Consider the following 13868-nt stretch of genomic DNA (forward strand, 5'->3'; position numbering starts at 1 on the left):
TTTTTGCATCACTCAGTGCGCTGGTCCAGTCTCCACTGGCCAGGAGCTCTACTGACAGCCTTGTGTGCCACTAGCTTGCTTACTTGCCATGCCATTGATCAAAACAGGTATATATACATACATATATATATATACATATATATATATATATATATGTGTGTGTGTGTGTGTGTGTGTGTGTGTATGGAACAGCCATAATATTAAAAGCACTTCCCTGTTCTTCAATGGTCAGGCCCAGCAGGATGGTGGGTCATTCTTAGCACCGCAGTAACACTGACGTGGTGGTGGTGGTGTGTTAGTGTGTGTTGTGCTGGTCCGAGTGGATAAGACACAGCATTGCTGGTGGAGTTTTTAAACATTTTGTCCACTCACTGTCCACTCTGTTAGACACTCCTACCTTGTCGGTCCACCTTATAGATGGAAAGTCAAAGACGACAGCTCATCCACTGCTGCACAGTTAGTGTTGGTCATCCTCTAGTCCTTCATCAGGGATGTTACTGTCTGGACGTTTTTGGTTGCTGGACTCTTCTCAGTCCAGCAGTGACACTGAGGTGTTTAAAAACCAGCCACTCAAACCAGTGCAACACACTCTAACACACCACCACGATGCTGAGAATGATCTACCACTCAAATAGTACCTGCTCTTTGGGGGTCTTGTGAAGAACAGGGTAATAACTTTGGACTACATTCTGTAATTGTAGAACTACAAAGTGCACCTATATGGTCAGTGGAGCTGATCAAATGGACAATGAGTGTAGATACAAGGATAGTGTGCCAAATAAAGTCTTCAGTGAGTGTATATTTGCGTGTGGTTTTCTATTAAACCCTTGTACAAATGGTTTGTTTGGTTCTTCCTGGATTAATTCCTCTGAATTTCATGCTTCCATGATCCATACTTGGTCTTTCCTTATGGTTGTCATAGTGACAGCACAGCCCTGATTGGCGGCTGTGCTGTTCTGCTCCTCCTTCTGGCCGGCCTGGTTTCCATGGCAGCTCTCCAGCAGCTGAAGAGTTCAGAGATGCCTCGGCGAGTAGAAATGTTACTGAGCTCCTTGCAGGGTAATGCCTCTCATGGGCACATACGATTCTAGGCACAATTTTAGGCCCCTCTGGTCAAATGTCATCTGTTATTGATTCTCAGAATGAAAATAAGCGAACACATCTTTTACAGAGAACACACTTCTGCACATTTCAATGCACAATTACTGTTTATTTTTCTGAATTTAACATACTGCAGCCCCTTCATGATGCAAAGAATCCTTTGAACATGCAAAAGGACTTTTTTGAGTGTTCTTGGTTCTGAACCATATTTTTGACTAAAGGACCTTTGAAGAACCATCTTTTTTATGAGCGTGCCACTCGGAATCACTGTTTTCAACAATATAAAGCCAGTTCTGTTGCATATGCACAATGGTTCAAATATGCTAGTCCTGCAAACACTACAGGTTTTTATATAATTAACAGAAAACTTAAAAATCAAAGCAAATAAAATAAAAATGAATAAGAAATAAGAAACTTAGTTGAGTCCAGAACGATGAATGGCGCTGTGGCTGGTTCTAAAACGAAAGGCCTTTAATTTAATAAATATATTATAAAAATCAAGGGATAATTGCATTATTCATGCAAAGATCATTACTGCGTATTACTTAGCACCGAAGAACTTCTTGTTGTCCTCAAAACACATGAAATATTGAACAAAATGTCATTGTCTACTTAGTTCAGGTTCCTTGAATGAAGCCATGCAAAGTGCTTTGCAGTGAGACTGTAAAGAGAAACCGCTATAAATAGGTCATTATAGTGCATTCTTTATTGTATAATAGCCTCTTGTTGAGCCTGAAGCGCTTGAAATGTTGAATTCATAAAATTTTTCATCAATAAATAAATTAATAAATATTCTTCTTGGTGCCTAGTTTGTAATATTTAAACCATCAGTTAACTCTTGAATGATAGTGTTCACACTTATGATGTGCCCTTGCTTGTATGTTACTAAACTTGGCTTGTTATTGGTTGCAGAATTTTTGCAGCACCCTCCATCTGATTGGCTAAAAGGCACCGAGGACTTATTTACGCCTTCTTCTCCAGCTGTGTCACTGCAGTGGACCTACCGGGACGGCCGACTGGTCAACCTGCCTGTCAGTCTGCTCGTGGAAGGTGATATCATCTCTCTGCGGCCAGGCAACGAAGCCCCCACTGAGCTGAGAGGCATCCAGGTTAGAGTTGTCATGTTTAACCAAATAGAAATCAACCCAAGCAATGCAACGTTGCAAGCATTGGTGGGAAAATGCGAGCTCGGAGACCACATTTGACCTTGCTCTCTCTGGGTGGATAGGATGGCCCTCCCTTTACTCCCTGCACAATGCTAGCCAACATAATAGAGTTGGCAGTTAGCATTCTCCTTCAAATACTATACTACACTGTATGGTCAAAAAATGTGGACGCTCTTAATTATTGAGTTGTTTTCAGCAGCACCCATTGTTAACAGGTGCGTAAAATCAAGCACAAAGCCATGCAATCTCCATAGACAAACACTGGGAGTAGAATGGGTCACTGTGAAGAGCTCATCTTTAAACATGGCACCATTGTAGGATGCCACCTTTTTCAAGTCAGTCTATTAACTTTCTGTTCTGCTAGATCTGCCCCAGACAACTGTCAGTGCTATTACTGTACAATTGCATCACTTACTACAGAATCCCAAACTATTGTTGAAAGCAACATCAGCACAAGAATTGCATCATAAAATTGATTTCCATGGCTGAGCAGCTCCATAAAACTCTTACATCACTATTTGCAATGCCAAGTGTCGGCTGGAGTGGCGTAAAGTACGCTGCCACTGGACTCTGGAGCAATGGAAACTTGTTCACTAGAGTGATGAATCACATTTCACTGTCTAAAAGTCTAATGGACAAATCTGGGTTTGGTGGGTGTCAGGAGAACAATACCTACCGGAATACATAGTGTCAACGGTAAAGTTTGGTGGAGGAGGGATAATGGGCTGGGGCTATTTTTCAAGGTTTGGGCCACTTAGATCCAGTGAAAGGTAATGTTAATGTTACAGGACACAAAGACATTTTGGACAGTTATAAACTTTGTTGCAACAGTTTGGTGAAGACCCTTTCCTGTTCCAGCATGATTGAACCCCTGTGCTCAAAGTGGGCTCCACAAAAGGATGGCTTGACAAGTTTGGTGTGGAGGAACTAGAGTGGTCTGCACAGAGCCCTGACCTCAACACCACTGAACAGATCAACTGGAACATCTTTTATGAGCCTTCATATCCAACATCAGTGCCTGACCTCACAAAGGCTCTTTTGCCTGAATTTGCACAAATTCCCACAGACACACTTTAAAATCTTATGTGTAGCTGTCTGAGAAGAGTAAAGACCATCGTAGCCCCAAAGGGGGGCACCTCCATATTAATGCCAATGTTTTTGGAATGGGATGTCCAGCAAGCTCAGGTTTAATAGTCAGGTGTCCACATACCTTTGGCCACATAGTGTATCTTTTTTAATTATGATTAAAGATCTACTTTATTGAAATTTCAAGGGTAATTCCAAGACCTTGAACAAATCCAACATTCAGGCTTTAAAGAATGTGTTCATACTATGTGAGAAATTGTTGATAATGTCGCAAATTGTCAAACTATAAAATTATTAAATGATTCACCCACCACCTCTGTATGTGATTGGTTGGTAAACACAGGAAGAGGAGCATGTCGTCCTTTCTCGCAGTGATGTGTTCAGTCACCTATCCTCCCCTCCATCTCCACTGGACAACGGGAGGCCGTGTCCACACCGCTTGGTTCAGCCTCAGCTCTTCAGGGTGACCAAGACTCCAGCGGTGGAAGTGGTTCAGTAAGATACCCCAGTCTTGAAGCAATGGTTGAAACCAAAATCAAACTCACAGTGTTTTCCCCTCCCTCAACATGTAGTCCATCAGCCAAGATATGTTTGGTGTCTGAAATGAGCTTCTTTAGGTTTTGCACTGGAGCTATGAGGCTAATTTAATGGAAGTAATGGAAGCTTATATTCAGCAATTAGCATGCATGCATGACTACACGCTTGCCTCAAACCAGACTTGCTTGAATGGTTTATGAAACTGCATGACACGCTGTTATCTATAAAATTGCATACTTACAAGGCACAAATAGTAGTACCTAATATCTAAAGCAGTTGCAACGGTCTTCTTGAGTGCCTAAATCTTGTCAGTAGTTTTGTGCATTTTTATAGATGACAAACAGTGTAAATTTGGACAAACCACTAGTAATTTTTATACCTACCATCCATTGATGCATCTTGGATGTTGAAGGCCAAACAAATCAGGTGAACAATGTAGCTGCTTGGCTGTTCTATTACCAGGTGAGTGTTATTTCCTCATTAATTCACATACAAGTGAGCAAATAAGAGGTCTGGAGTTGTTTTCAAGTGTGGCATTTGCATTTTGAATCTGTTGCCGTTCCAAATATGAAGTCCTCTGCCAGTGAAGCAAGCCAACATTAGGCCCAAAAATCAAAACAAACCCAGCAGAGAGAACCAAAACATTAGATGTGGCCAAATCAACAATATTCTGCATTCTTAAAAAGAAAGAATGAAGTAGTCAGCTCAGATTAACCAAAAAGCATGGATTGAGGAAAACTTTTGAGGAAGATTGAGGAAAACTTTTTTTTCTTTTTGCAACATCAACAACACTCCCCTGGAGGTCGACATCTCTGTGACAAGACTTGACCAGAGTAAATTTAGACAGTTTACCACAATATGTAAACCACTGCGAAGCCTCACAGACAGGAAGACTAGATTAGCATTTGTCATAAAACATTTGAAAAGGCTGCACATTTCTGGAACAAAAAAGAAGAGAAGATCAAGGGGAACAGAAGCAGCTGCTCATGATCCAAAGCATACCACCTTATCTGTAAAGCATGGTGGAGGTAGTATCATGGCATAGGCATGTATGTTTGCCAATGGATCTGGTTCCTTTTATTGATGATATGACTTTTGTCAGCAGGTTGAGTTCTGAAGTGTATCAGGCTACAATATCTGCTCGTTTCACTTACTGGAGGCAAAACTCCTCAAGAACAAGCAGGAACTAAACACAGCTGCAGTAAAGACTTTCATCAGGGATGAAATCCAGTATCTGGTGATGTCCAGACTTCACACAGTCATTGATTATAAAGGATTTGCTACAGAGTATGAACAAATGATGGCTTTGTTCACAATTGGTTGTATTTCCTACACCATTGACCTGATTTGGATGTCCGTACTGTCCAGTATGCTGCGACAGACAACTAAACTAACAATAACTTTGTCAATGTCTACATGTTTGAGGCCCTCACTGAATGTGACCATTTTGAAATTACAAACCTACAAGTACTTTCTTAGGTTCCTTGTTAATTGTGTGTTTACAGGAGATGTTTGGAGCTCTCTCAGCACAGACCGATCTCGGTGTTGGATAACGAACGCTTCACTGTGCAGAGTTTACTGGAGAGAGGTCCTGTTCCCCTCGCACTGGTGAGCGTTCATCAAAGTCTGTCACAGCCGATAGCCAAACTCTTTCAGTAAAACTCAGAATAAGTTGTACATGAATAATAAATAACACTTAACATGATAGCAACATTCCACAATCCCAAACTTACTGAAATTCATATTTGTGGAAACTGCAGGGTGAATGGAACCGTAGATAATTATAAAATGTGGAATCTTGCCGCTGTTGTCGGAAGAAAACCTTGTATCTCTATTTTTGACGTTTTTCAGATTTTGACATAATTTGAAAATATCTGTTATCTTTTACACTGTACCTAAATTTCATGATGAACAGATTAAAGGAAATGGTCCAAAATCACCTAGAAAAATGTCTGGTTCCATTGAACTACAATAAAAGTAAAGAAGGTTTTTTCCATCTAATGAAAAGTTATCATTTTGGAAATACAATTTTCTTCAGACAACAGCGATATATATATATATATATATATATATATTTAATAGCTTCCTCTTATTCCTAAAATACACATGATAATAACTAAAATATCTAAATACTGCTTGTAATGTTGTATTTCTTTGTATGTTATATTCTTTTGTATATTATATAAAATAACAAATAATTTTATGACTGGTCTAATTTGAAATATGACAGATATTTATATTGTTTTGTGTAATGTATTATACCTAAAAGATTGATATAAAAATAACTAAAAGGGCTACTTATACTACACTACACTTTTTTCATTTTCTTTCCCTTTATTTTGAGGGTGTGGAGTAATTTTGGTTCCAGTTCTTTCTAAGGCAAGTCACGTTAGAGCTGATTCTCTAAGTTCTTTTAGGCTGGTTGTGAAACCCAATAGAGAAAGTACTTTTTACTTTTTTACTTTCTTCACTTAATCTGCTGTTTCAAATGAACCGCCCTCCACAGGGACAAACTCCATAAACTGGTGCAAGATATTTCTTTATTATATTATTGTTTATTGATAGCATGTGTGTTTTATCAGTTTCCAGTTTCAGAGCTCTAGAAAGCTAATATTTGTTCTTAGGTGTTTAGATATGACTGTCTTTGTATTTCTGTTTCTGTATGCCTAAGAGGTTTGCTTTACTGTGACTTCATGTCTGGAACAAAAATACTCAAATTTGGCATCTTCTTAATTTAATCCTCTGTGACTTGTGGCTCACAAATCATTCATACGGTACCATGAAAACGTAATTTTCCCCCGCATTTCCACTATTCTTGCATATTTGTCACACTGGTTTGAGATCCTCATAAAAAACAGGAGACAAAGAGAACATGAGGAGATGCAAAACATCATTTTTATTTGATCATTTTATTTTTTAAAAGAACCAAGTTTACAACACCTACATCACCCATATGAGAAAGTAATTGCCCCCCTAAACTGCCTTCAGCAGCAACAACTGCGACCAAACACCTCTTATAACTGGAGGTCAGTCTTTCACATCGCTGTGGAGGAATTTCAGCCAACTCTTCTTGTAGAATTGCTTTAATTCAGCCACATTGGAGAGCTTTCGAACATGAACTGCCCTTTCACTGCCCTGCCACAGCATCTCAATGGGACCCAGAACTTTGACTAGTCCACTTCAAACCCTCAATTTAGTTTCAGAGGTGGGATTCACCTGTGCTTCAGATCATTGTCTTGCTGCATAACCCATACAGACCACAGACTGATGACTGGACAGTCCCCTACAGGTTTTTGTGGTAGAGAGCAGAATTCATGGTTTAGTTAACTATGTCAAGTCACCAAGGCCCTCAAAGAGCAAAGCATCCCTTCACCATAACACTACCACCACCATGTTTCACTGTTGGTGTGATGTTCTTATTGTGGAATGTTCTCTTATCTTTATGGCAGAGGTAGCAAGGCCCCAGTTTTCCAACAATTACAACATTTGACTCATTGTTCCACAGAACATTACTCCACAAGGCTTGGGGGTTATCAAGGTGTGATGGATGAGTAAGACAAATTGTTTCTCTTGGTTGGCTATCATTGCCATGCAAATCTCCCATAGCATTTTTGCCCAGTCTCTTTCTAATGGTGGAGTCATGGATGCTGACCTTATCTGAGGCAAGCAAGGTCTTAGATATTCATCTGGATTCTTTTGGGACTTCAGGGGTGAGTTGTCACTGTGCTTTTGGAGGAATTGCGGTAGGCCCGCCACTTCTGGGAAGATTCTCCACTGCTCCAATTTTTCTCCATTTGGAGGTCATGTCTTTCACTGTGGTTTGCTGGAGTCCCCAAAGCTTTACAAATGGCTTTGTAACCTTTTCTAGTCTGATACATTTAAGTGACTTACTTTCTTCTGGAGTTTCGCCAACAGAACGAAAGAAGGAAAGCGAATTTAATCTTATCTTTAGAGCATGTAGTCCTGGTAACCTGTAAGTGCTCGACAGACTAAAGTGAAGAACTGCAGTTACAGATTATTTCTGTAAGTGACTAATCTATTGACTGTTTTGTTTAACATATAATTATGTGTTCTGCATGTTCCTCTGACTTTTCTCTGCACCACCATCATCCAAATTTCCATCTGCACGACAAGCAATTCCTTTTTTTGTGGTCCAGTGAAACTGTATCTTCCATCTACCACGCTTCCTCTAGTGTACTGCCAGAATGACTACGTGTTTCATATGAACATTAGAGAGGATTATGGATCTCTGAGTTTTGTGTTACTTTTTTGAATCATGCCCATATGAGGAACACTGGACGTAAGCTGGTCATTTCTACGGGAAACATGAACAGTCTTCTTGAAAATCACTGCTATACTACCCTGTTGAAAACTGAAATGTTAGACACAGTTCATAAATTTTATCCCATGTTCATGTTTCCTCCAAGTATTACTGGATCGTCTGAATTACAACATAATTGAAATATGAATATTGCTCCATGTTAGCGAACAGTGGGGATTAGACTGACAACATAAACTAGCAACCTCACAAAAATACCCCATGGCTACATTGCTTTGGTGATAGTTGTCCACAACTTTAGTGGCTGGTACAGTATTAGCCTTGCAACGTCAACTCAGTGCTATCTTTCTTTTAGCATATATGTAGCAATTTTCCTATTTTGACTATTTAATAACCTCATAATTCAGAGGATCCAGTTCAATTCTGAGGAAAAATGTATACAAACTCTTAACTTTCCCCATCGATAAAAAGGCTTCGTACCTTATATGGACCTGCCAGTGACTACAAATTGAGGCACAACTTCTGAGATCCAAATTTTTTTATAAATGACGTGTTGATTTGCCAACTTTTTCCTATAATCGACGTTGTTGATGACTAACTGACTTTGTCTGCTAATAATTACAGCCATACTAAAGTGATTGTAATGTACCTGAATTTACCTTTTTCTTGCTCTACCTTGCTGTTTCCAACCCAACTAGGTACTTTTGCTGATGCTGAATATGCTGCGTTACATCCTGGGGGCTCCAGGAGTCGGACCTTGGCCTGTCACGCTTCTGCAGCTTCCAGTGAGACAGATGTGCAAACATTGTTTCATACACATATGTGCACATGTGCTAGCATGACCAAATCAGCTCAGTAATCCTGCTATACTCTAGGTGAACGGCATTCTGCCCCTGCTGCCCTTGACCTTCCCGTCGCTATGGTTACTGGTGGGCATATATGGGGAGGTCCGTGTGCTTCTTCAGATGGGCCCGCAGCCAACGGACTGGTGGGTATGTGCGTTGCCATGGAGACCACACTGGAACAGGCATATTTATGTGTATGAAATACTGGATTTTGGTCAGCATTGGGTTTGGTCTTTAAAAAATTGTAGACCTTGTCAGTGTAACAGTTCATTTTGGTGAACAGGAAGTGTGGAAGATGACCTGCAGAACATTTTTCACGGTGCTTGGAGGCCGATCGCTGAGTCTTTGTCACACAGCGAGTCTACTGCACAGCCTGGGCTCTGTCACAGTAAGAGTGTGTGTGGTGTTATCTGACTCTGCATGATTAGACCTCTGCTTCCCAACTGCTGTACACCATCTCATATTCCCCTGCGCTGCAATGATGACATCTTTACTGGTGAGGACATATTAGCAGGATAACAAGAGCATGCTATTCTACTCAGTGGCCACTTTATCAGCATCTAGTCTTTCATCAATGGTCAGTTTCTGACCACAGAGATGATCTTTTCTGGATATTTTTGTGTCGTGGACCACGTCCAACCTAGCAAAGACACTGACAAGTGTAAAATCCCCAGCAACACTGCTATATCTGATACATTCATAAGAGTACCACCAGTGTTGGGCGTAATACAGTAAAATGAATAATTTTTCTACTGTAACGCATTAAAGTTTAAACCCCTATCATCATGTTACAGTATTGCTTGCATTACTGCATATGTGCCTTTTAGACTGGCTTTACACATTGAAACTTATATGCAACTTTAGTTGCTTGAAACTCAATTGCACTTGGGTTGCGCAATGTGATGCTTCCTGCAACTCCCTTGAAACTCGATAAGACTTTCAAGCATCTCGCTGTGAAATAAGTTTCATGAAACAGCCAATCAAAACGTCGATAACACATTATATGATAATGTCGCGGGACATGCTTTCAAATGACTGATTTCCCCGGATCAGTGGATAAGAAAATAGAAGATCGTTTATTAGGCGGTTGAAAAGGAGGCCACCCCCCAGTTTCCTAAACCATGACAACAAATGTGAGTTTATCAAAGCTAATGTTTTGGTGCAGCAGCTACATTCTGCTGCATTTTAGGGTGGTCAGTGGTGCATGACAGCAGTTCTGCTACAGTCTGTAATTGCACACCTGTACATTGGAACTATGAGGTAGGTGGAGCTCATAAAGTGCCCAGTGAATGCACGAGTTAGGTGCCTTTAGAAGTGTTGATGATGCATGAATAATTACGCGGCAAGGCAATAAAAGTAAGTACGTGCCTATGTTTCAGGTGCTGTGCTGTGTTGATAAGCAGGGCATTCTGTCTTGGCCCAGTCCAAACCCAGAGAAGATTCTGTTCTTCAGCAAAACATCTGCCTCTCACGAAACTGAGAGAGTGAAACAAAAGGAGAAAGACAAAGACGAAACTGGCTCCAAAGAGCTTGCTCAGGTATTTACGTCACTGTGTTAGCAACCTCTGGTCAGTGCTCGGTGTTGGTGGAACTTGGCCTTTCACTGCTTATGACATTGGAGATTATGGTTTGGCCATCTCAAAGTTCCCACTCACATTAACAACTCCTATATAGCTACTTTTACAGTGGGTATGTCTTGATTAAAGGTGTGTTGGTAGGTACATTACAGGTAAGCACAACAAAAGGACAATCAACATTAGGCTAACCCAAATTTTCAATACTTTTAGACAAATTAGTCTAGCCAGTTGGTATTAACCCTAAGGTTGCATAGTTATTAATGTAAACTACTTACAATAATGTGCCAGACAGAGGACCTCTCCTCACTATTCCTTACATGCTAAAACCAGGAACACTAGATAGAACTCTATTATATGAAATAGAAATGGCCTCTTATCACTATTCCCTACACTGTATAATGAGGAGAACAATATAGAAATTAAACTATCTAGAACATAGTTATAGATAATGGAAATGGCCCTCATTCCCTACTGCATGGGTGTCATGCTTCCAGGTTCTTCTCCCTTGCCTAATACCCTCCAGGACTCCATTTCCCAGAATTCGTATCATCATGACATCACCCCTTCCGTCAATCACAGGCCTCTCCCCCATTCGCAGTCACCCGATTACTAATGCAACACACCTGTGTTCGTTTGCTTCAGACTTTAAAAGGATCCTGGTTTGTTCTCCTCATTGCGAGGTATTGCCACTCTACTGGTTTACTGAGTGTTTCTCTTCTGGTTTTATGACTAGCGTACTGAACCCATTGCCTGTTTTTTGGCTATTACTATTTTGGATTTGCCCTTTTGCTCTGGTTGCTTGTGGTTTTGTATTTTCTGTTTTTTTTTAATTATTTTTACTTACTTTTTGCTTGTCTTTGGGTTCTGATTTTGGATTTGCCCTGACTCTGTCCTTTCTCCCAAGTGCTCTCTTATTAAACCAACTTTCGTTTTTAAGTGATCGGGCATCTTTCTTTGATTGTTTAGTGTTAGAATAGGACATTATCTTAGTGAACAGAAATGGTCTCTAATCACTTTTCCCTATATTATAAAAAAATGAACACTACACCAGGACACTATTATAATAAACAGAAATGGTCTCTAATCACTATTCCCTATACTATAACACCAAGAGCACTACACAGAACACTATTATAGTGAACAGAAATGGTCTCTAATCACTATTCCCTATATTATAAAACCAGGAGCACTACATAGAACACTATTACAGTGAACAGAAATGGTCTCTAATCACTATTCCCTATATTACAAAACCAGGAGCACTACACAGAACACTATTATAGTGAACAGAAATGGTCTCTAATCACTATTCCCTATATTATAAAACCAGGAGCACTACATTGAACACTGTTATAGTGAACAGAAATGGTCTCTAATCACTATTCCCTATATTATAACACCAGGAGCACTACACAGAACACTATTATAGTGAACAGAAATGGTCTCTAATCACTATTCCCTATATTATAAAACCAGGAGCACTACACCAGGACACTATTATAATAAACAGAAATGGTCTCTAATCACTATTCCCTATATTATAACACCAGGAGCACTACACCAGGACACTATTATAGTGAACAGAAATGGTCTCTAATCACTATTCCCTATATTAGACAGAATATCTCGAGAAAATAGTGCAGTACTTATGACATATATCCTTCCCCCGTCCACCAGACACGCCCCCTCTGCAGTTTGGAGATGCTGAGTCTGTCAGTGGGACGGGCACACTTTGATGACACGCGTGTCCAGTTTGATGACATGCAGTGGCAGCGCCATGCTCCATCTCTTCAGCCACTGGGACTGGCCGTGCAGCTGCTGCTCTCTAACCCTGTGGTGGCAGCACGCATACTCCACCTGTCTGACCACCTCACCCACGCTGCCCTGCTGCGCACGCGTCCCCCATGTCAGCCCGTGCGCCCACCCTGGGGACTCTACCAACTCCCAGGGATACTGGGTGAGTCAGGGTCATCTAGTTCAGTGGATTCTCTGTCCTGGGTGCTCACTGTCCGGCACAGTACACCGTGCCCCAAGACGCTTGATCGAACTCAGCTAATCAACCTTTCAACAGTGGCCTTAAAAGAACACATTTGTGGGTGGAGTGTTGGTCAGTTTTGAGGATAGATTTGTTCTCCACATGGTTTCTGAGCAGTAGAACAGCCAGAGCAGTGGTCACCAATCCTGGACCTGGTGATGTACCTTGCTGCAAAGTCTAGGTCTAACCACAATCTGCCACAGCTGCTCCAGGCAATTAACTTCTTCAAAAGTCCTCAATTGGCTGGAGCCAAGCAGCAATTCTAGGTAAGAAGGGGGGTGCAGTGTGTTAGATACAGGCTGGATCTACACTCTCCAGAAAAGTAGATCTCCAGGAGGAGGGTTAGTGACCACTGAGCTTGAGAGTCTGTGTGGAGTATGTTCTGCCTTTGCTCAATCAAAGTGAAGTGCCACTCTGAGCATAAGCTCACTCTAATTCTCTATTAACCTGAAAACCATCAAAGCTCCATCAACCAAATCACCTCCACATATTCAATTAATTCACACTAAACTTGATTGCGTGTGTGTGTGTGTGTGTGTGTGTGTGCGCGCTGGAAGGTTTCTCTCCTTCAGCTCAGGATCCGTTCCAACATAGGCTGAGCGTAGGTGCTTACACCCTACCCACAATTCCTTGCTCGGGAGAGCCGAGGGAGATGGTCCCTCCTCCTGTGTCCATGAGACGGCTCCCGTTCTCACACCTCATCGCCCTGCTGGTGCACCACACACACACTGGTGAGCACAGATGGACACACTCATGCACACAGATGCTGTTTGATTGTTCATTTATCTGCTAATTTGGTCTGTCAATCCTCAACCACAGCTTTTTGCCCAGAAACTGTGACTATTAAAGCTAATGCCTTCAGTTTGGGCCTTAAAGTCAAAGCTCAGTCAAAACATGAAGAAAAATCCCACCTCAACGATAATGCTAACTTCTGCTGGGATTCCAAGTAGCATGTTTGCGCTAAGCTAGCACCAAGACAAAACTGATGGCAGCTTTTTATCCAAATCCATTCCACCTTAAATAGTGCAGCAGTTACATTGTGGCGCATTTAGGCCATTTAGGCTTCATTGTTTAAGGTGAAACGGAAAAATTTGTTGAAGCCAGAATGTAACTGCTGCCCTGTTTAAGGTGGGATGGAAAATTCTAGATTATATATAGATGTTAGAAGCTTCTAAACATTTATCCACAGTTAATATTTGACGCTTGTGATGGACAGACTAGCATATAATGTACCTTTCACAG

At 41.0% G+C, this 13868-nt stretch overlaps 1 protein-coding gene across 1 annotated transcript in view; it reads left to right on the forward strand.

Annotated features, from left to right (window-relative positions):
• Positions 1-13868, forward strand: part of LOC108441472 (transmembrane protein 94-like) — a 38617-nt gene continuing 24749 nt past the window's right edge. Inside the window, exons 1-10 of the mRNA XM_037543775.1 lie at positions 1-107; positions 923-1059; positions 2014-2210; positions 3697-3848; positions 5396-5498; positions 8868-8954; positions 9045-9161; positions 9298-9402; positions 10394-10552; positions 12269-12608. Coding sequence (XP_037399672.1) covers positions 987-1059; positions 2014-2210; positions 3697-3848; positions 5396-5498; positions 8868-8954; positions 9045-9161; positions 9298-9402; positions 10394-10552; positions 12269-12608 — 1333 coding nt within the window. The 5' untranslated portion in view covers positions 1-107; positions 923-986. The remainder of the gene's footprint in view (positions 108-922; positions 1060-2013; positions 2211-3696; positions 3849-5395; positions 5499-8867; positions 8955-9044; positions 9162-9297; positions 9403-10393; positions 10553-12268; positions 12609-13868) is intronic.

The sequence above is a fragment of the Pygocentrus nattereri genome, chromosome 12 (genome assembly GCF_015220715.1).
Source record: "Pygocentrus nattereri isolate fPygNat1 chromosome 12, fPygNat1.pri, whole genome shotgun sequence".
Taxonomy (NCBI): domain Eukaryota; kingdom Metazoa; phylum Chordata; class Actinopteri; order Characiformes; family Serrasalmidae; genus Pygocentrus; species Pygocentrus nattereri.